This window comes from Fragaria vesca, linkage group LG1 (genome assembly GCF_000184155.1).
Source record: "Fragaria vesca subsp. vesca linkage group LG1, FraVesHawaii_1.0, whole genome shotgun sequence".
NCBI classification, from domain to species: domain Eukaryota; kingdom Viridiplantae; phylum Streptophyta; class Magnoliopsida; order Rosales; family Rosaceae; genus Fragaria; species Fragaria vesca.
This window is the reverse complement of record NC_020491.1, coordinates 19,901,703-19,923,661: the sequence shown is the minus strand read 5'-3', so window position 1 is coordinate 19,923,661 and position 21,959 is coordinate 19,901,703. Positions and strand designations below refer to the sequence as shown.

The following is a 21,959-nucleotide window of genomic DNA, read 5'->3' as shown; positions in this document are numbered from 1 at the left end:
GTTGATTTCTCTACATTATGCTAGAATTAGCGAGTAGTGCCCTAATGACCTTGGCATAATCTCTACTTACATCTCACAGCTCAAACCTCGGTAAAATGTTTGAGCTGATCGTTCTCCACATCCGTTTGCTCTGATTTTGTAAATGATACAAATAAATATAGATTACATAGGGAAAGAGCAAAAGGCTGGCCTCCGAAAAAATTAGGGCTGGTCAGTCCCCTAGTGCTAGCTACTGCCATCAATTAATCCGAGGTTGACTTCCTCCGATGTCTACTTCTGTCACTAAACAAAATTGTGGAGTTTCCTCCGCCTTCCGAGTCCTCTGTACCGCCTTTCATATCTACATCAAAGTTCGGGAACAAGGAAGGTGCGAACACGTCCAATGAACGCCCAAATTGGCTGTATGGATTTGCTCCTACTTGACCAAATAAGTAACCAGAAAAATCTTCATTGCTGGAGGAGTCCTTGGTGCTCACGGTGCTACAAGAACTTGCATCCGAGGAGCTGAAAATTGATGAACTCTCACTTGATGAATCCATCGCAGGAACTCTGTACATGGAATGAGATCTCCAGTCATCTGGATCTAATGATTGGTTGCTTGAACCATCAAAACTCATCCTGTCTTGGTTTCTACTAGATGTTGGTTGCGCTGCACAACTAATCATACTTGGCACAGTAGATCTCAACTTGGATTTGGTAAGGCTTGAAGGGACTGCTTCCGAGTTCCTTCTATTTGATGACCCAGCTTGAGAAACGGTGTTACTTCCTACCAAGGGTGGGGATCGTGGTGAGCGCCTATATACATAAAAAAAAAGTTTAGGTGTTTGTGCCAAAACAAGAGCAGAAATAAACTGTAAACTGGAATCATCAAGCATATTACCTTGCATAAAGAAGCATGTACGCGCCTTCAGATAAAACCCTCTTTAATTCTACAGGTTCAACCTACAAGAGCATATGTTCAAAAATACAATAAAAGACAACTTATCAAGCTAGCAATCGTGATTCTTCAAATATTTTTTTCCAATAATTCAAGAGTTCATGCACATATATGATAACTGGAAGCTTCCATCTGGCCCTTCCATCAGCCAAATGTTGGAGTTATGCTTTCCTAGCCTTATGTTATAATCAACTTCAGGCAACTATGGATTCAAACAGCATGAGAGTTTTCCCACAAAACAATTAAGGTTGAGCCAAACGGCAAAATCAGAAATGGACAGAACATACCGAGCTGTCATCAATCTTGAACCAGTTCCCTCGACTATTCTTTACATAGCATATATAATGGCCTGAATATGCAGCATTCATAATATCCAGGTGAACAACCACAGCATAAAGATTGTACAAAGGAGATTTATCACTTCTATCCATGTATGGTGACAAGTTGAGAACCTCTGGAAAACGCACCGACTTATCTAGCTTCTCAAAGTTCCGAGACTGCAGCCATTGATGACATAAGGTAAGTATTAACATAAAAAAGACAGATAAAATTGCCACCGTGTGGTATAGGTTAAGCACAGATTAAAACTAATACTAAAGAATTATTACCTGAAAGCGCTTCAACACTATTGTAAGAATATTTGGTGCCTCTAGAATTGTAAGTTTCTTTCTGGCTTTCTCATAAGATTTACACCTACAAAAGTTGGAGAGAACATACAAACAAGTATCAGATAAATAGAAGAAGAAAAATATTACCAACACAAAAGAATATTTTATGTGAGTTTGTGTCGTGTGTGTAAACCCCATTAGCCCAGCTATAAACAAGCAAGGTGTGCCAAAAAGATAGTTGCAAGCCCTGATATTGATCTTGAGATTTCAAATTAAAAATGCAAAGGGAACTGATAAGAACAGAGACTTTATTATCAGCTGAAACTAAATCACTACAGAAGCAATATACAAGAGGAAATGACCAACCTGTTACAATGGAACCTATTATCTCCATCCAAAGTTTCAGTAGCAGTAAATTGTGCAAGAGCCTCTTCCAGAGTTCCAATTGCCCCATCAATTTCGACAGTAAGATCCATCATCCGCTCAAATTGTTCAGTTTTCCCAAGGCACTTCATGCACTTTATCTGAGAAAGGTATGACATCCCAAAAACATACAATTACAATTATTGTCTTTTTAACCAACATTAGAAAGTTTTTACATTTGTTTAAAGAACAATGAAATCTACAATTGAAAGATTGAATATTTTGACAACACATTAGAAACTCAAATAACCTTGGATCGAAGGTGACCTCCAAAGGTCATGCCAACTAGAGTTGTTTGTTCTGCCAAAGGACCAATAGCCCCAGCTTCCTTGAGGCAAACATATTGCATGGTATCAACCGCATACCTGCCATTTAGCAACTCAACACGTTATACAACATTGAGAGAGATATATAATAACTTACAAGAAAAATTCATTTGGTTGATGTCTGACTGGCTTTACCTCAAAAATTCATGAGCATCCTCTTCCTTCCCATGACCAAGATGGCTTCCAATTTTATGTATTTTCGATAAGATCCTAATCGGGGACAGTGAAGACTTCCCTTCTCTTGCCTTCTGGAGCAGAATTTCAAATTCACATATAAAGCACCAGTCCTTTTTTTGACCTAGAATAAGGAATGAAATTGTAGGTTGAAAGGTGGTTACACACATGGCCCTGATATCTAAACAGGCTGCAGACATTAACACTAAATGCATAGAAATACAGCATTATAAATAGACTTACATGCTCTAGAATGGAGTCCTTGAAGAAGATACGAAGTAAGAGGCTGAGTAAATGCTAAACACTGGAGCACAGCATTAGCATAACAGCTGAGAAATCCAAGGAAAAAAAAAAAAAAAAACCGATCAGAAGAACATTTGTATATGCTTTGATGACTAGAAGAGTAGAAGGTAAGCACTGAACTAGAAAAAATATGAAAGTTTCAAAAGAAGGATATACAAAAGCTAAAACTGATTAAACTTTAAAGCAAAATAATTGTTATTCTATATCTTAATAGTTCCAAAAGAACTCTCCCCTCACCTGTTCCCACAATTTGTCAGGCCAAATGGGCAAAGATCCACATTGTTGTAAGAGTACAGTTTCACAAACAGCTCATACGGAAAAATTACCTGTCATTATAATATCATAACAGAATGAATATCTGATCAAGAAAGAGAACAATTAGGTAAAAGAAACAATACTAAGCTGCATATAACCTTGAACTTTCCAGCAATCTCATTTTCAGGACCGGAGAGATTGGATTTCGGCTGTTTTGAGGATTTAAACTGCTGCACAACTTTCTTCATGGATGTCTTTAAACCATTACAAGCATTTTGCGGCAAGCTTGGGATACTACCAATTTTGGCAGGCAAGGCATGACAACTGTCAACTTTTTCAGATCTAAAGCTGGAATCCAGTAACTCTCCAGTGGCTGAAGATAGCCGACCACTAGAAGCACTATATGATAAACGTCCTTCTTTACGCTCATCTTCCCAGTTACTAGTTGACAAGCTCTTGGACTTGGCGGCATCAGTAACTACCTTTTCTATTGAAGTACCCCTTCTAGTTTGCTTTTTACCAACAAAATTTGCAGGTTGAGCATCAGCAGACATGTCTATCTTAGCTTTGGCCAATTTTGATTTGGAATCTACTTCTTTATCACTATGACTGGATTTCATCTTAACTAACTTATTTGCACGCGAAAAGTTATCTTGACAATTGACCAAATTAGCATACTCGGACATATTTCCAAGTAGATCAGGGGCAGGACCATCAAAAAGAGGTTTCACTGCTCTGTCAACAATCTCACCAGAAGGGGTGTCAGCTCCAGTACCAGATGAAGAGAAACCATCCCATGACACAGTACTCGGCGATGTCGAACTGGCACGTGCACCTATTCCACCTGCATCAGGGAAATTCTATCATCAGAACCAATCGATAACGACCTTCTTGAAACAACAGAGGTTGTCCTTGCTAAAATATTACCATGATGAAATGCCGCTTCCCCATCTAAGTCACTAATGTGTTGGACCCCCAAAGGTTGGCATTCGTCCTTGTGACCTTGTCTCCAGTGAATGATTTGACACTTCCCAGAACTACAACCACATTGTCAAGTAAATACAATGTAAGAGGAAAAAATGAGTTCAACTGCTTATGCACATTCGAAAGTAGTTCACATCGCAAACATTCGACAAGGCCTCATCCAACACCCAAAATGCGATCATCTTGGTCAGGGATCAAATAGACTACAAAGTTCAGCAAACAACAGGTACCTAATCTACATCTCCACTACTCCGATTCCAAACGAAATCTCAAAGGCAAAATCTTTCAGCTAATTGAACTATAATACACAAACACCACATTAAGTTACATAAATTTGACACAAAAGTAGCATAATTTCAGCGAAAAAACTTGCATAAATTTGACACAGAAGTAGCATAATTTCAGCGAAAAAGAAGAACTCACCAGTATCTAACACTCTTGCATTTGGAGCACCGCATAGTAGTCTGCGAATAACAAACAGCACAGTGAAACGCACCGGTCACCGGCACCGGAGCAGCAGCAGCAGCAGAAGAATCATAAAGAGCCGTGGTGGACTGAAACTCGGCCATTGCGGCCTCCTGGGAAGCCATAGCCACAAGCCTCATGATCTCCTCCTTCTTCGCCACCGCATTCCTCCACTTGTGCCTTATCACAAAGAAGGACGCCAAAACGACACCGAACAGGAGCCCCTGAAACCCTAGAATTCCGAGGGCCGGCATTGCGGGGGAGCTCAGAGACCTGGAAACCCTAACAACTTGTTATCCGGCGCCGAGGATGAGACCGGAGCAGAGAAGCCCTAGGATGGTGTTGTGGCTATACATAGATCCGGCGGGGGTGGCGGCGGGGCGGGAGGGAGAGGAGGTAGGGGAAATTGGGAGGGGCAGAAATGGAATTTGAGCGAGAGAGGTAGTAGTGGTGCTGGTGGTGGTGATTGAATTGAGATTGAAGCATCTGGATTTGGATGCTGGTGAGGTTTTTAGAGAGAGAAAGAAAGAGAGAGGAGAGAGAGAGAGTGGGGGAATATTAAGTCGGGGATCGCAGAGTACTAGAGAGTGTCGGGTCTCGAGCTCGTACCTTTTTTTTTCTTTTTTTTTTTTTGAATTGTCAGTAGTGATTTTTCCTGACTTGGTTAAATTCGCGCCCGCGTTTTCTTTTTACCAGTGCTGTAATATTTTGGGCATATCGATGTTGCAGGCTTCAAGTGAGGAATTATTAGTTTTTTACCCCGATTGGGATGGGGGCCCCTACTGGGATTACCAGACTTATTTTATCTCTTTCTTCTTGTTTGCCTAAAAGGGGGTTTGATATATGGATTGACTTGAAAGGAAATGCAAGGACTTTAGAAAAATGTTTCATAGTGACGCACCTAGATCATCGCCAACCAAAATTTTTATATTCAATAATATTCTCCTTCGTCTCCTTCGTCTTACTTCTTACTCGTATATCTCAAAGTTTAACTCAGAAAGATGTTGACATCAAAAACACTTTATGTTTTGGGTGTGGCTATTATCACTATACTATTTACTCAATTTACTTTACTTATTATTTCATCCTACATTTTTTTTTAGTGTAGAGTTTGCTTATCTCACCTTATAAACAATAGTCGATAAATATCTCCCCTGACCCATGGTGCTATGAAGTCCAGCATGAGGTAGATCGAGCAGGCCTCATCTTGGAAGCTACAGCAGTCTGGGCCGGGAGGGAGACACTCCACATAAGGCCAAATAAATAGACCTCAGTAGTATCTTTGTCCCACATCGAATAGCAGGCAAGATATAAGTCAACGCGGGGCTATAAATACAATGTTGAAGTCAACCAAAACGGTAAGAAATCTCCTAACATTAAATATTATACCTACCACGAAACTGATTTAATCATCAGAGAGAGAAAGACCGGAAAGTCCTGATCAATCTCCTCTTGCAGATAACTGGTCAACGGCAATCAAGGGTAGAGATCACGCCAGAGTTTCTAACACGACCCACCTCGAATTTCACCCTGAAACCCGGAGTAAGTCGTGCGGGGAACACCTCCAAGGAAAATTTATTGAAAAGATTGAGAAAATCTCCCTTGCAGATGGACAACCCTAACTCGAAAATTCCAAATTTCACTCTTAATTCAACACTTCCAAACATCACATAATATACAATAATCCTAAAGTATTCAGAGCTACTAAACACAAGCGGAAGCAAGAAAACACGAGTAGGTTGAACAGGTAACCTACTGACGAAAACTGGCAGAAATGCGGGTGACTATGCCTCGTCTCCTACTAGATCCAACCCGAACTCTGCAGACTGGGCAATTTAAAACGAAAGGCCCAGGGGAAAACATTTAATAACGTTAGAGTGAGGGGACAAAAATAAAATAAAGGAAATAATTCTTTATGCTTTCCCAATTTTTACTTTTCCATAGAAAAGAAAATATGCTGCATGCGACAGCTCAAAACGCTCAATAAAATACAGCCTCTCAGGCTAAAATAAAATATGTATGTATTACACTCGTCATATCCCTTGTATGAATTTTCTTGAAACAACTAAAAACAAATAGTAAATTCACACAAGGCTACAACGATTGCGTCTAACGCTCACGTTGCACCATTAATGGTAATTTTACTTCAGTATGGTGGAAAAGCACGTATAGCTAGCTAGCATTCTCTCATATACATATTATTCTCATAATCATCCACATATGGATATATATATATATATATATACACTCACCGAAATTCTCAATTTCGGTTATTCTCCAACAACATAAATTATTTCGCACGCACATTATTTAAAACAAAAGTCCACTCACTAATTAGGCCTAAGCCTGATGTCGATCTGGGGCCTCGTCAGCTCGAGCCTCCTCACGACCTGTTCCAAATATAATATTAAGTTCCCAGCCGAAATTCCAATATTTACACAAAATAGGCAGAAATTAACCGAGAGACATTAACACGCTCATCATTGCCTAACTTCGAAATGGTCCACATTTCAACCCTAGAACCAGCAGCTGTAACTACACATTCCCACAGATTAAACAACTTAATCCAACGGCCGGATTCTACATAAATTAACCGCCAAAAATACTAACTTCGGAAATTCATAAACCTATCCAAAACTCATCCAAAAATTCCATAACTCACTTCAATAAACTCCCCTTAATATTCCAAATTTAACAACATTAAAATCTCCCAACCGGCGGCGGCCGAAGGTCAATTCCGGCGACCTCCAATTCCTATGAAATTTTAACAGCATCTTCCTCTCATCATACTCTACAACTTTCATAACTAACACAAACACCAATTCCAAGCCTAACTAGGGCAATCGACTAAAAACATCAAAAACACCATAAAACTTCCACCTCAAATTTCTCCTTACCTAGCTCAAGAGGGAGTGAGTCCTTTTAGGGCAAGGCTGCTGGGTTGGAGGGCTACAAATCCGTACCAAACTTGCCCGGATTGGTGACCGGAGGAGGGAGTTCCGGCGAAATGCTTCCCGGCGTTTCCGGCGGGTTTTCTCCTCTTCCGGCGGGTTAGAGGCTCGGGGGCTAGGCCGGGGAGGGAGAGGAGGAGATGGGGGTCCGAACTGGGGTAAAGCGGCGACCGGTGGCTGGCCGGACGGCGGCGGCTGGCGGCTGGACAGTCCGGCGGGGAGAGAGCACGGGAGAGAAAAGAAAGAGAAAAGAGAGAAGAAAAGAAAGGGAGGAAAAATGGGTTGGGCCTCCCAACCGGTCCAACCTTATATCAACCCAATTCCAAAAATGAAACACCTCGAAAAATAATACCCGAATAAAAATTACCTTTTACTAGCTAAAATTTACTATTTTTACCGTTGTCGTATTTTCCTCATACGAATAATCCTCCGCACATAATCGTCCCCGAAACCCCTCTAGGGACCAATTAACTATTAACTCAATGACGGAGACGGTAAAATTCTTATTATAATCAGACTAGTAAATAAGGTAAAAATATAAGGGTCGGGATGTGACAGTTTCTACGAGGTCTACGGGATCCTGCAGAAACACACTTAATTTCGCTTTTTGATATACCTTCATTAGTCTAATAAAAAAGGGAAAATAAATAAAATCTTAACTATAATTTCTTTTACAATGTGTTTGGATGCGGGTGAATTCCTGAAAATTTAATAAAAAAAAAAAAAAAAATTACTCAATTTCTTAAGACTGTTTCCCTGTTTGAATTTTTATCCGATGGAATTCGCAATTTTCACGAGAAAATAATCGTGGAACTTGAGAGCTTAAATTTCCGACTTAAATTCCTCACAAAATAAGTGTCATTTGTCAATTTCCACAACTGAGGTTAGTTTAAATACAAATTCTTGTCATTTTAAAATTTTACATTATATAAAAAGCTAATAAGACATACTGAAAATAATGTAAAGTTTTAAAACACCGATGTTAATATGTATTCAGCAAGGGTGGCAAGATGTTGAAGTAGAAAGTGATTGTGTGAACTTGGTACATGCACTTCAAAACACCGATGACGATCTCTCTATTACAGGAAGAATTATAGAGGACTGCCAAAGGTATGTTGGTGCTTTTAGTTTCTTTCACTTGCAACATATTTGTCGTGAAGCAAATAGTGTGGCAAATAGATTAGCCCACTTTGCTAGATACAATAAGTTTGATGTTTTTAGTCTAGACGAGACACTTACTATTATTTAAAATGTTTGTCTGTAATATTTTGTATGTAACTCGGGGTTCAGGTTTTGGGTATGTTGAGCAGAAGAAATTTTGATGAAAGAATTAACCATTTATCTGATTTACTGATTTTTTTCTTTCTTGTTAGAATTTTTTTTTTTTTTTTTTAATGTGTAAATGTTGATCATATTTAATTGACAATTGTCTTTACCTGTCATTTTGTATTAGGGTAAAATTAACCAACTCAATAGTATTGTGGTCCTACCAAACATCATATAGACCACCGATCAATCTGTTGTATCCTGAAATTTCACTACAAGAGGGTGGACAGAGTCATGTGGTTGGTACCAATCAAACCCCGGCCAGCCCACCCGAGAGATACGTAACCTTATGTAATGACGTCAATATGTCATATTGTTGATGCCAGAAGAGATCCTATCAGGTACAAATATATTCCATCAAGAGCACAAGTTCATCGTTGAAGACAGGTTAAATGTAATCAACTAATCATTGGTACCCCTCTTGTAAAGTTACTGATTCATGTTCAAAAAAAAATTTGATTTATTTATATTAGACACGATAGGCAATTTAAACTTATAGTGGTGTTCACATAGCCACATAGTGACAAAAAAAATTATGATTAATCACTGTTGGATGTAAGTCTAAGAATGAAAAACAAAATAACTTAACTTTAAAATAATACTTCACATCTTTTGATTTATATCTAAAGATGATTAATCATAATTTTCTTGGTCACTAGGTGACCAAGTGAATACCACTGTAAACTTGTATTGATCAGCTACAAAGAACTGCGATGGTGAAGAAACAACAATTTAACATTTAAATTGTTAAATATTCTGAACTTCACAACAACACCAGGTTGACAGGTTATGCAAAAAGAAAAGGTAAAACAATAACTTAAATTGAACTTTGAAACATGAAACAACGAAAGAATGTCATGGTAATACATATATACTTGACCAGCCTTTGAAAAATACTCAAGCCACATTGAGACTTTCGAGCCTTTTCTTCGCCTTCATCATCATGATCTCCTTCTGAACTCTGCGTATATCAAATACAATTTTCGCATCCTCCTCTGCCGAATCTAAAGACTCTCTAAGCTTTGCAAAACTATGAAGGTTATTCATGAGGACATCACCCTCAGCTTCATCGCACCGCTTCCTGAACCACGGATCATTATATCTGTCGTAGTAAGTTGTTGTGCTATATTTTGAAGGCACAAAAATCTCCGTCACATCCACCATGATTTGCTACTTACGAGTTACGAACCTGCACACGTAGAATGACCAAAATTATGGCCCCCTCTTTCACCCAAGAGATCAGAATAACTTTGGAAATTCTATCAACTCACTTATTTATATGAACGGATTCCTTCTCATAATAGTATTTACTTGCTCCCGAATCCGAATCCAAGTATGACTCATATTCTCGTATCTCCAAATTTTCTCTTGTGTTTATTTTGAAACATATACTTGGTACTTGTATCGACTATACGTTCACATCAACACTGACAACACATTTTCTTTTTGTTCCGATTGATTCACATTAAAACTTTTGATACGTATGTTTTGCTTCTTTTTGATAAGGATGTTTTGCTTTTATTTTTATTTTTTTGGAGTTACGTAAGTCGGAGAGTTGACATCCACACGTTTCACTTAGCATCACATAGCTCTGAATTTTAAAATCCTTCAAAATACATATTAGATACATTAAAAGAAACACAAAACCTTAACCTCAAAGTCTAACATGAATACTAAATTATCGTAAAATATACATCAACTGGATACTAACAAGATCGAGTGTACTTTGACTCTCTAGGTTTTGGTTTGTAATAGAGGTTTTGTACTTAGATGTTGTCTTTCTTTTATCTTGTTAGGAAAAAAAAAATTTGAGTATACTTGACCCAACATTTTGGTGGTTCACAACCTCCGCGACCATCATACTACAACCACCATCATGCACCACCATACACCACTCCCACCGCCTCCTCCAACACTATCGTCGCCTAAATCATCATCTTGCCACGACCTAACATCACCATCGCAACCATCATGGTTGCTCTCAATCCAGACACCTTAGTGACGTCTTCCTCACTACAACGTACGACCTAGGGATCGTCAAAAAGGCCGCCCAGCCCGGCCCTACCCAAGCCCTACGGGTTCAGACCGGGCTGGGCCTCAATCATGTTAGGATCGGGCCGGACCGGGCTATTTAAAAAATCAAAGCCCACGGGCCTAGGTCTTACTAGTTTATTAGGGTCAGGCCTATTATATACATATATCTAATAAAATTTTATCAAATAAAACAAAAAACTATAAAAAAAGTTTAGATTTGTTAATGATTGAACTAAATGTAATAAAAAATCAAAATAAAATATGACTTAATGCATTAATTAGTTCACATATTGTTAGGGCTTTGGGGAGGACTTTTGGGCGAGCTTTTTAGGGCCGAGCCTAGGGATGGCAATAATCCCCAGCGGGTAGGGTACCTACGGGTATTCGACCCTAACGGGGAAAATATACGGGTATAAACGGGTAACGGGGATGGGGATCCCCAATATTCTGATTCTTAAATCGGTACGGGGCGGGTATGGTATTTTGATATTCGTCCACATCCCCACCCATTAAGGATGAAAATATTATTATATAATTTATTATTATATATATATTTATATATAATTTATAAATAAATATTTATGTAAAAAAATTTGTGATTCTCTTAATAAACATTTAATGGGCCTTCCTTTTTATTATATATATTTTTTCTCTTAATGAAATTTACCGGTATTGTTCTGTTTTAACCAAGACTTGTATTTATTTTTATTGGATTGAAGCATGAAACTTATTTATTTTGGTATTTGATTTTAATTTCATACTTTTATATAATTATATTTCGTATTTTAAAAATAATAATAATTTAATACATAATTGTTAACGGGTACGGGTACGGATATGGAAACATAATCCCCAAAGGGTATGGGTACGGGGAATCCCTATTATCTAATTACGGGTACGGGGACGGGTACGGGGATGAGAAATATAAAAGGGTATGGGTACGGTATTTTGATCCCCGTACCCTACCTTACCCATTGCCATCCCTAGCCGGGCCGGACCGGGCGGACTTTGATGGGCATGTAACAGGTCGGGCCGAAACTTTAAACCCTCCGCCCTAGCCCGACCTCTTGCCCTATGAACCGAACCAGGCTTTTCAACCCGCGGGTCAAATGATGACCCCTAAACTACGACCCTCGCTATATCATAGCCACCGAGGCCACCACCTATGCATGTGGCCATTGCTATCCTCCGTTACTCAAAGTTATAATACACAATTGACCAAAACAAAAAATACATTATAATACAAAACCCAGTTGTTAGGCTAACCGTACACTCAATTAAAACATCCTAATCTTAAATCATCCACTTCTAATTCTCCCAATTTAAAATCTCACTGCATATTACGTGTTTGCTAGTTTTGCTGTCGCTAAAATACTAGAGTTACATATACATATTTTAGTGGCTTACATATCAACAGGACGCTTTGGCCGAGTGGTTAAGGCGTGTGCCTGCTAAGTACATGGGGTTTCCCCGCGAGAGTTCGAATCTCTCAGGCGTCGGCAAACTTTTTCATTTTTTTTTCCGCTTATTTTCTGGAATCAACCGTCCCCGAGTAGCACCGTCCCTCTATGCGACCTCTCAACTGGGTCTTCGCCACCTGGCGGACTTGGTCTTTCCAAACCCGTCCATTTCCCACACTCTTGGGGGCACGTGTCCGTTAGCCAGTGCTGGTTAGAAGGCCAATTTATGTTTGGACTCGAGAAAGAATAGGATTTGGCTCCTTTCAACAGCCATGTCAAATTCGAAACCGATTTCCTAATTGTGAAATCTCTTAGAAAAATATGCAAAACTTCAAGGTCATCATACACGGTTGCATAGCTTCGCCGCTAATGCAAACCACTTTTGACCTCTCCATCTATCATAATCCTGCAATGACATCAAACACGGTCTCGTAGTCTAAAACCTTCACCAAATTATTACTCGACGTTTTCTAGTAGTCAAACCGTTTTAGTATAAAAACGTGAGGGAAATAGGAGGGTGAAAAGTATATGAGAGAACATGTTTGAATATTTTTTTTTTTTTTTAGAAAGAGAACATGTTAAATTTGACTCGAAGAAAATGGAGGAGTCTCTTATGTGTTGCTGGAGAGGTCAAATGAAGAGGAAAGAAAAAGAACATCAACGTTGAGGGAGCAATGGGGCATTCCTTAATTAGACTTCAACTTGAGCTGCAACTAGGGTTTGGTCTAGATAAATTATAACTCGTTATGATTTGTCCCTAATGTTTGTAATTCAAAATCGACGTGTTCATTGTTAGATACAATTACACAGCGATAGGTATAGGAAAAAAAAAAACAACCGAAAAAAACATAAACACAAACCATTTTAATCAAATTATATATCGACTACATGGATTTGAAATACAAGAGAAATAATCATTCAAGGATCAAAACTCTAACCTAAACATAATTTCTAACCCAATCACCGCAATCACCACCAGTCGGGGTAAGCATAAGGATTAAGGCATTTGAATCAAATCTAGTTATAAGATTTGATTGATACAAATATAAGTACTTTCTTTCTTACTTATGGTTATTATAAACTTTGCTCTACGGTAATTAACAAAACAAGTTGCTCAAATAAGTAAGTGTGTCATAAAGGTTACATACTAAGATCTTAATGTAATAATATTAGACCTAAAAAATATAGGATACGAAGATTGTACCACATTTGAGCTAATAATTGGAATTGTGTGGTTGAGCTTTGAGTTGACATCTAACCCACTTGTAACATGCCGACTTAAAATTGTTTCACATTTATGAGCAAGTAGGCATATCCACTATCCGATATTGACTCGAAAAAAAAATAGGGGAAGTCTGGCCTGTGGTACAGTCAGAGTCTCGGTACTTAAATGCATAGGACCAAATCAATGAAAGTAACTAAGGAAGTATCCCCCTTAATCATGTAGTGACATAGGACAAGTTTGATTAGATTTTTACCTTAATTTACTACAAATCTAGATAAAAAGGATCAGATGTGGTTAATTCACTAAATTCGTGTCATTTCAAAAAGCTTACAATTTATAAGCAGTAAAATATCTTGCAGAAAAAAAAAAGTTAAGCATATCTAACACAATATATCATTCCACTTATGAATGATTCTAGGTTCATTCATAATTTGATTCACCCACATTGCAATTAACATTTGTTTCTATATATTTATTTTTATAATTCGAACAGCTCATATGCCACATTATGATATAAATGTTATTGATGTCAGAAATTAAACGGGCATTTTAGCCTTTTTTGTGTGAATTAAACCAGTTATTACGTGTGTTGTCAAGACATGAATATATATGCTTTTAATGAAAACATCTAAATCTGATTTCGGTGGTAAAAAACTGATTTCCTTTAATAAATCAAACACTGCAAAATCTAAAATTTAACACAAGCTGAATTTTTTGAAGGAAACATTCTCAAACGGTGTCCCAAAATGAAAAAAAATGGCAAAATTAGGGAAGAAATCTTCCATGGCAGTAAAAATTTCAGACATTATTACCATGGGTCAGACAAGACTAAAGAGAGACGAGACTTGGGGTCCAGGGACCCGGAGAGAGAGGCGCGTAAATTAGGAGACTTTCCAAACTTGCCGGTTTCAGATGTTTATGGCTGAAATCGCGTAAGGCACCTAACTTCCTACTTCCTATATCTTCCTCCTCTCCTCTTATTTCTTGTCCTATAAATATTCTCTTCTATTGCCTTCCTTGTTCAAACCCAATTCGGTTTTAATTCCCTTTTCTGTGATTCTCATAGCATATGTCTCAGAGGCCCAGCGTTCCCCACTCTTCTTCCATCGCCTTCGGCCTCCATTCTCATCTCCTGGTCTCCAGTGAGATGACCCCCAGCTCCAACTGGTCTTGAATATCATTGTCCAAACCATTACTGATCAATATTACTCGGTTTTATTTCTCTCTTTTTTTTGAAAGAAAAGAATCGAAACATGGGTGTGAAAGGCTTCGTTGAGGGAGGCATAGCTTCCATCGTCGCCGGGTGTTCGACTCACCCCATGGACCTGATCAAGGTCCGAATGCAGCTCCAGGGTGAGACCCAGGTCCCCAAACCTGACCAAGCTCTTCGACCAGCGATGGCCTCTGCCGCTAGGGGAGCCGCTTCCTCTATCCATGTCCCTGTCCCCCCAACCCCGCCTCCGCGCGTGGGTCTGGTCACCGTGGGAGTCAAGCTCATTCAACAAGAGGGTGTTGCGGCTTTGTTCTCCGGCGTATCAGCCACCATGCTCCGGCAGTGCCTGTATTCCACTACCCGGATGGGGCTGTACGACATTCTCAAGAAGAAATGGACTGACCCGGAAACCGGGAACATGCCCCTGCAGCGCAAGATCGGCGCCGGACTCATCGCCGGAGCTATCGGCGCCACGGTGGGGAACCCGGCAGACGTGGCCATGGTGCGGATGCAGGCCGACGGGCGGCTCCCGGCGGCTGAGCGCCGGAACTACAAGAGCGTGGTGGACGCTATAACCCGCATGGCGAAGCAAGAAGGCGTCACGAGCCTGTGGCGCGGTTCGTCTATGACGGTGAACCGCGCCATGCTCGTGACGGCTTCGCAGCTGGCGTCGTACGACCAGTTCAAGGAGACGATTCTCGAGAAAGAGCTGATGCGAGACGGGCTCGGTACCCACATCACTGCGAGTTTCGCGGCGGGGTTCGTGGCGGCGGTGGCGTCGAACCCGGTGGACGTGATCAAGACAAGGGTGATGAACATGAAGGTGGAGCCGGGGGCGGCGCCGCCGTACAAGGGGGCGTTGGACTGCGCGGTCCAGACGGTGCGTTCGGAAGGGCCGATGGCGCTTTACAAAGGGTTTATACCCACGATTTCTAGGCAGGGGCCTTTCACGGTCGTGCTGTTTGTGACATTGGAGCAGGTAAGGAAGTTGCTCAAAGATTTCTGAAGAAATTAAGATCATGATGGAGCTAATTGATGTCGACGAAACATGGAGTAATTTTTAGAATATTTACAATAAAAGTTTTCGATTTAATTCCTTTGTCATATGTCCCCTATAGATTGCGGGGAAGGACTCGTTTAGTTAATTATGAAGCAAAATTCTCTTACAATAATTGTTCTTAATCTTTTAGGGATACAAATTTATTTATAATTTGGTTGGAAACATTCTTTCCCAAAATATATATATATATATATATATATATATATATATATATATATATTCGTTACTAGAAGATGATCGAATTTGCTACTATAATATTATGGTAACGTGAAAAATGTTGATCACGTAGCATTGCCTCTACGACTCTTCACTCGATATTGATCGTCGTCTGGATCAGCATCACTGTCAAACTCATTCATGATTCAGCAAAACGTACATGTCAACTTTGTTCTTGAAATGTTATCTTTGTTTGCAAATAATTAGTCAGAGGAAACTAGCTGGGCAGTCGGCAGAAAATATGACTTTTAATTAGTCAAGCTGATAATTGATAGAGCGGGTAATCTTTTTACCTTTCTCAATCGTTTTCTTCATGAAAATGAATTAGGTTTCTGAACTAGCTATAGGAAGATGAATACTTGGTCGATGAGTACAAAGTACAAACTCAGGGATACAACTCTATCAAAAAAAGAAAAGAAAAAAAGGGTAGTGATCATTTTGATTGATTACGCAAGTAAGTAACCGATCGCGAGAGCAGAAACAGAGGAAGAAAATTCAGAAAAGAATTAGATTCTAATTCTTCACATTGCGTGTGTCCAGTTTTGGTTCTCAATTGACGTTAGTTTACAAAGGTGTTCCAAGGCAAGAGATTTGTTTAGCTCTTTGGCTTTGATTTGTCAGAATAAACTCGTCGATCACTTTTACATGTACATGAAAGTGACGAGACACACTGTAATATAATCTGATCAATTTTACATACATAGAACTTAGTGACTGAGTTACTATCACCAACCCCAACAAGAATTACAGTATGACATGGTACAGTACAATTGGAAATTGCTAAGAAATTTCTAGCAGTAACAATGAGGGCAAACTTACAAACTTACACAATGATGAGTTGCATATATATGGGGTAGTGGGGTTAGGGCCAAATAGTTGGTGCCAAGATATTTTTCATGTAAAGTTGATGGGGAGGGCCTCAATCAAATTGACATATTAAATCAGTGTTTCCTAGATGGATTGATTTTTGGGTAGTGTTTCACATCTGCATACCATATTCAATGGATCATTGACGGTTTATGAAGTGTGTCAAGTTCAATAATTGGAATCCTGAAGATTTGATTATCATTCTTTAACATGAGCAGCACATTTTCTACAAGTGCTGTTAGTAGTCATCATCATCAAAGATAAAAGTATATTCGTAAAGTTGCACATAATGCGGTTCAATTAAAATGGAGAAGGGTGAATCAAAAAAATTGATTATGATTAAGAAAGGGGTTACTTTAGTGATATAGTGTTCACATTAATTTGTTTTAGACATGTTTGTTTTGGGTCCTCACATGAGAGGAGGTTTAGAAAGAGGTTGAATTTGTGTAAAAATTGCCCCAAAAGTTACTAGTATCTTCGAAAAGTCCTAGTGGTCATCGGAGCAAAAGACCAAATTGTGTGAGGGGAATGTGAGAAATTCAGGTGATGATTTAAGCTCTTCCCCGGCACGGAAGGAGCTAGTTGTTGTTTGAATAATGTTGCTAGAGTTTGAGTCTGTGTGAGCGTGAGTAGACCTCAATCTACGTCTTTTATTGCGATTCTAGATTTTTACTTGTGCCACAATTGTGTGGTTGATAAGTGAGGACTGGTTGAATATCTTTCATAAAAAGCAATATTTGGTCATTCTTATGCAGACTCACTTAAATGTTAGCATCCCGATGATAATTTAGTTTACTTTAGTTTCGATAAGTACTAGTCTCTTGACACGCATGTGGTGTCATTTGGTTTTTTGTTTTTAGAAATCTATGTAAAATAAATAAAATTTGAAAAATAAAAAAGAAGATTAGTGGAGTTATTTTCAGTTTTATAAGTAATACCAGTTTTACCCTTTATTAATAAAATTGTTGTTCATAGGCATATTAATCAATTAGGGGCATAATATAAAGTTCAAAAATTTAACCATTTGGAAAACCCTTCTGGCACAGTTGTGGGCTCACTGAACTGTTCAGTTTTCAAAAGCCCAAAATGAAAACCCTGTTCTCCATCATCGTCATCTTCTCCTTCCCGCGCAGTCAAATTGCTTCTTCCCGCTCAGCACAGCCACTTCCCCCTAATCTTCTTCAATTTTAATTTCTAATTCGATCGCAAAAATCACAGTAAGAAGTGGTCGCGTCACCGGAGCCATGGTCAATTGCGACCACCACCACCACTACTCCTCCTCTTTCAGCAAAGCCATCTGCTCAATCTGTCACAAAGACCTCGACCCCTTCGCCGACGACCTCCAAGCCATCTTCATCTGCGGCCACGTCTTCCACGAGTTCTGGTCTCTCTCTCTCTCTCTATGAATTCCTTTATCGATTTTATTTTTGGTCTCTAAAACGGTGCGTTTTGGTGTTGTGCAAAACCCTAGCCTGCAAGAGTCGTTCGGATTCTTCGAGAGCGTCAAGAGGTACACCTGTCCGGTGTGCAAGCAGCGATGCAGCCCAAGCGACGTTGCTCGCCTCTATTTCGAATCGGTCGGCGTCTCGCGGAAGGCGCCTCCGAGCTTGACTCCGTCGCCGCCGATTGGGGAAGATGCCGAGGCATTGCGTCAGGAGGTGAAAGAGCTTAAGGAGGAGGTATTGTAATTCTCAATGTGCTTGATTTTGGGTTTTATGGAGTAGTCAAGATTGGGACTTTGGTTAATTTGTGTTCTTGGTTATGGTATTTGTTGATTTTAGTTTAGGCCTTAGTGTGTTGAATTTGAATGCATTATATTAGTGAAGGATTATAAACTTTGGGGATGCAAAATGGTTAGGAAATTGTTTCCATTTCTATCATCCAATTTGATCATTAGATGTCAAATAATTGTGAACCTTAATCTTGGATTTGTTAGAGTATAAATATAAATATCTGCTTTAATCCTTGCTGAGAGCTCACTCTTCCGAAGTTAAATGCGAGGTTGTGAGGTTAATGATTAGTCTCTTTGCCCAGGAAAGGTGGGGTTTGATCGAAGGAGCTTGCTTTCTAAATTTGATTCATGCGGCTCTTACTTCTTATAGAGATTTATGATTAATCTCAATTTCTTTCAGCTTTATTTATGCAAGGAGCAAGCAAAGAAAGAAGTGGTTAATTTAAAGAATGAAGCTCTGAAACAACAAGCATCTATACGACAGATGCTTCATATGAAAACTGAGGTAATCTGTTTACTGTAGCTCTTTAAGTGATTAATTCATAAAAGAAGAAAAGGATGATGAATTTTTGTTAATCTTTCTGTAGGTGCTTGATAAATTGACGTTGGAGTGCTTGAGGCAGCAAGAAAGGAATAGGGGACTGACTAAAGAGCTTGCAGCTTTCAAATTGTGAGCACATTTGCACTATTTTGAGTAGTTATCTTATCGGTCAGTAGTTTTGGTGCTCCACGTGTTACATGTGTACTCCACCTTTAGAGATGGGGTGCAAGTTTAAAAGTGGAGAGCCAAAATCACTCCTCTTATGTTTAGTATAATAAATGTGAACATAACACTTTCCTAAACCTTGGACATGCCTTTGGCACACACGAGCCAAAGCCCAAGTTTTGGTATTTGGCACTTTCATCCCTCACTACATGATTTATTTTTGCTTCTAACATGGTTGGCGATATAGGGCATCTGATCTAGATCTTGACGAAAAGGAGGTTCCGAACCTCGCTGCACTTGGTAATGGGGGGAGCAATGAAGATACAATAGCTATTTTAAGAAAGTCATTGGTTTTGAGTAATAGGTCGGCCTTATATATCTTATCTTGATTTTGGTTAAATTTCTTTGATCAGCTATTTGACATTCTAAAAAAAATATAAGCAGTGTCCCCTTTCACTTCACCCTTCTATACCTTGTTTCTTTCTCATTTGTAATTTTGCTTCTTTGCTATGCAATACCTCTCATAGGAATCACAAAGAACTGATGGCCCAGTGCAATCTTCTTGAACGAGCAGAGGCTCGTCACCATAAAAAACTAGAGAAGGCTAAAGGAAAGATAAATAGATTAAATGTGAGTTTGTGACGAACTGATCTCGTGTAATTCTCACTTGATGAGTGGTTCCTGACTTGGTGTTGTGGATATTATCAGACAAAGGTACAGAAATTGACAGACCAGTGCAGTCTTCTTAAACGAGATGAGGCTCATTATAGTAGAAAGCTAGAGAAGGCTAAAGGAAAGATAAACAAATTGAAGGTGAGTTCATGATGAGGTGATATTGGCTGAACTTCACTTGATGAGTGGCTTCTGAGTCCTGACTTAGTGATTTTGTGGACATTATCAGACAAAGATACAGGAACTGAAGGACCAATGCAATCTTCTTGAACTAGATGAGGCTCGTTACAATAGAAAGCTAGAGAAGGCTAAAGGGAAGATAAATAAATTGAAGGTGAGCTTGTGATGTGGTGATCTTGGCTAAATCTCACTTGATGAGTAGTTCCTAATTTACTGATTATGTTGATATTATCAGGCAAGGGTACAAGAAACTGATGGTGCTGTTGAAGTGAAGAAAGAAACTTCAGTCCTTGGAGCAAGTGATCTTTTTGAGAGTGTTGTTCCTGTCAGTGGTTCCTGTGATGATGCTGCCATAGCTCCTGCTGATAATATTGCAGATGTTCCGATCCTTGACGATGTTAAACAAGTCCAGTCCACGGTTAACATTACAAAGGAATCTCCAGTCATTCAGCCACTTGCCAGACCAGGTATATTATTGGGGTCTTTTGACTTTGGATTGAGCAATACATCTTGAAATAAGTTACATGTACCCTAAACTATTTACATCAGGACTCCTGTTGATGATATTGCAGATGCTACTATTCTTGAAGATCTCAAACAAGTTCAACCCATGCTTAACAGTAGCAAGGAATCTCTGATTACACAACCGCTTCCCCAACCAGGTATACTATTGATGCCTTCTGAAACTAGATTGAGCATGAGTTACATTATCTGTATAAGCAATGAAAATTTAAGTTAGTTTTTTTTAAAAAGAAATCTTTTTAAATGCAGTGAGTGCATATTTCTGTGGTGGTTTGATCGGTCCTGATGGAACAAAGAGGTTTCTAGGTAAATGGTGCAAACGGAGGGAGGACAATCGATTGGTAACAACCAAAGATTCAAGTATAGATGCCAGCTGTTCGATAGTTGTAGTATCTGATGAAGAGGTAATGTCAAAGTTTTGAGAATCAATTTGCAGTTATGAGTTTAGGTGGTGCTTTAATTCAATTCATTCTTGTCCATTAACATTATGAGAATGATAGTAGCTATTTTGATTAGATTTCATCTCTAAGTGAGTTTAACCGATTCTTTCTCATCCATTGACACACTATTGACTGGAAAATGTCTGCATTCATGTAGAATTGGTTTTTTATTGTCTATACTGAGAATGTTACAAAGGTTGACCATGGAGGTCATTTTTACGTTTGCAGGATATTACTGAGAATTTACCGCGGATAAAGAGGTTCAAATATGAGGATAGTTCAAAAATTGTACAGTCCCAAGGGTGCTTGCAATACAACACTTCTTTGGAAGGCTTCGTAACTAATCAAGGGTTTAGAGGTGCACCTTCTATAGATCTGCAGGACTGAAATCATTGGTTTTGATAATGTTTATATCAGAGGTACTAGCTTATGAATTTGTATACTAGCATAGAATTCCCAGAAACTTGGAACATTATTTTCATTTTTCACTTAATTAAGACTGATGATCTCAACACCCAATTAATAAACCACTAATATTGAATCATTCATCTGTTGGCTTCCAGACTTGAAATTAAGGAACAAAACTGAACAAACAGCATCCATTATTATCTTCCAACACTGAGACAAAGCCAGTAACCAAAGAGTTAGAATTATGGTATAAAATGATGATACCGTTCGAGTAGGAGATCATATTTCTGAGTTGATTATATTGGTGCAACTGTGCAAGCTAGTGTGGAGTTTGAACAGGTTCCTTGGTCAAACAAGGAGCAAACGCAACCTAAATGACACAAGACTAGCTGGCTTTTGGATTTAAAAGACAACAGAAGCATATAGAAGGATAGGTCAGTAGCAGGATTGAAGAGACAACACACAAACACTA

General features: G+C 39.0%; 3 protein-coding genes and 1 non-coding gene across 4 annotated transcripts; 3 read left to right on the top strand and 1 right to left on the bottom strand.

The window, feature by feature from the left end:
- Window positions 1–3: 3 nt before the first annotated feature.
- LOC101309978 (ubiquitin carboxyl-terminal hydrolase 16-like) lies at window positions 4–4,944 on the bottom strand. The gene is made up of 12 exons (XM_004289478.1): window positions 4,434–4,944; window positions 3,954–4,063; window positions 3,217–3,870; window positions 3,009–3,099; window positions 2,712–2,797; window positions 2,430–2,592; window positions 2,219–2,333; window positions 1,912–2,069; window positions 1,546–1,630; window positions 1,225–1,434; window positions 881–942; window positions 4–795 (listed from the first exon to the last, which is right to left on the bottom strand). Exons 1-12 carry the CDS (start codon window positions 4,727–4,729, stop codon window positions 243–245), a joined length of 2,583 nt encoding a protein of 860 aa, XP_004289526.1. The 5' UTR covers window positions 4,730–4,944; the 3' UTR covers window positions 4–242.
- Window positions 4,945–12,203: 7,259 nt separating this feature from the next.
- TRNAS-GCU lies at window positions 12,204–12,285 on the top strand. The gene has a single exon. It is a non-coding gene; the product is annotated as a tRNA-Ser (tRNA).
- A 2,155-nt stretch (window positions 12,286–14,440) lies between these two features.
- LOC101298066 (mitochondrial uncoupling protein 5-like) lies at window positions 14,441–15,921 on the top strand. Its single transcript, XM_004288461.1, has one exon. It carries the CDS (start codon window positions 14,725–14,727, stop codon window positions 15,688–15,690), a length of 966 nt encoding a protein of 321 aa, XP_004288509.1. The 5' UTR covers window positions 14,441–14,724; the 3' UTR covers window positions 15,691–15,921.
- Window positions 15,922–17,858: 1,937 nt separating this feature from the next.
- Window positions 17,859–21,551, top strand: LOC101309683. The gene is made up of 12 exons (XM_004289477.1): window positions 17,859–18,211; window positions 18,299–18,506; window positions 18,960–19,064; window positions 19,147–19,229; window positions 19,513–19,629; window positions 19,793–19,895; window positions 19,974–20,078; window positions 20,167–20,271; window positions 20,353–20,584; window positions 20,690–20,779; window positions 20,889–21,043; window positions 21,308–21,551. Exons 1-12 carry the CDS (start codon window positions 18,072–18,074, stop codon window positions 21,464–21,466), a joined length of 1,602 nt encoding a protein of 533 aa, XP_004289525.1. The 5' UTR covers window positions 17,859–18,071; the 3' UTR covers window positions 21,467–21,551.
- The last annotated feature ends 408 nt before the right edge of the window (window positions 21,552–21,959 follow it).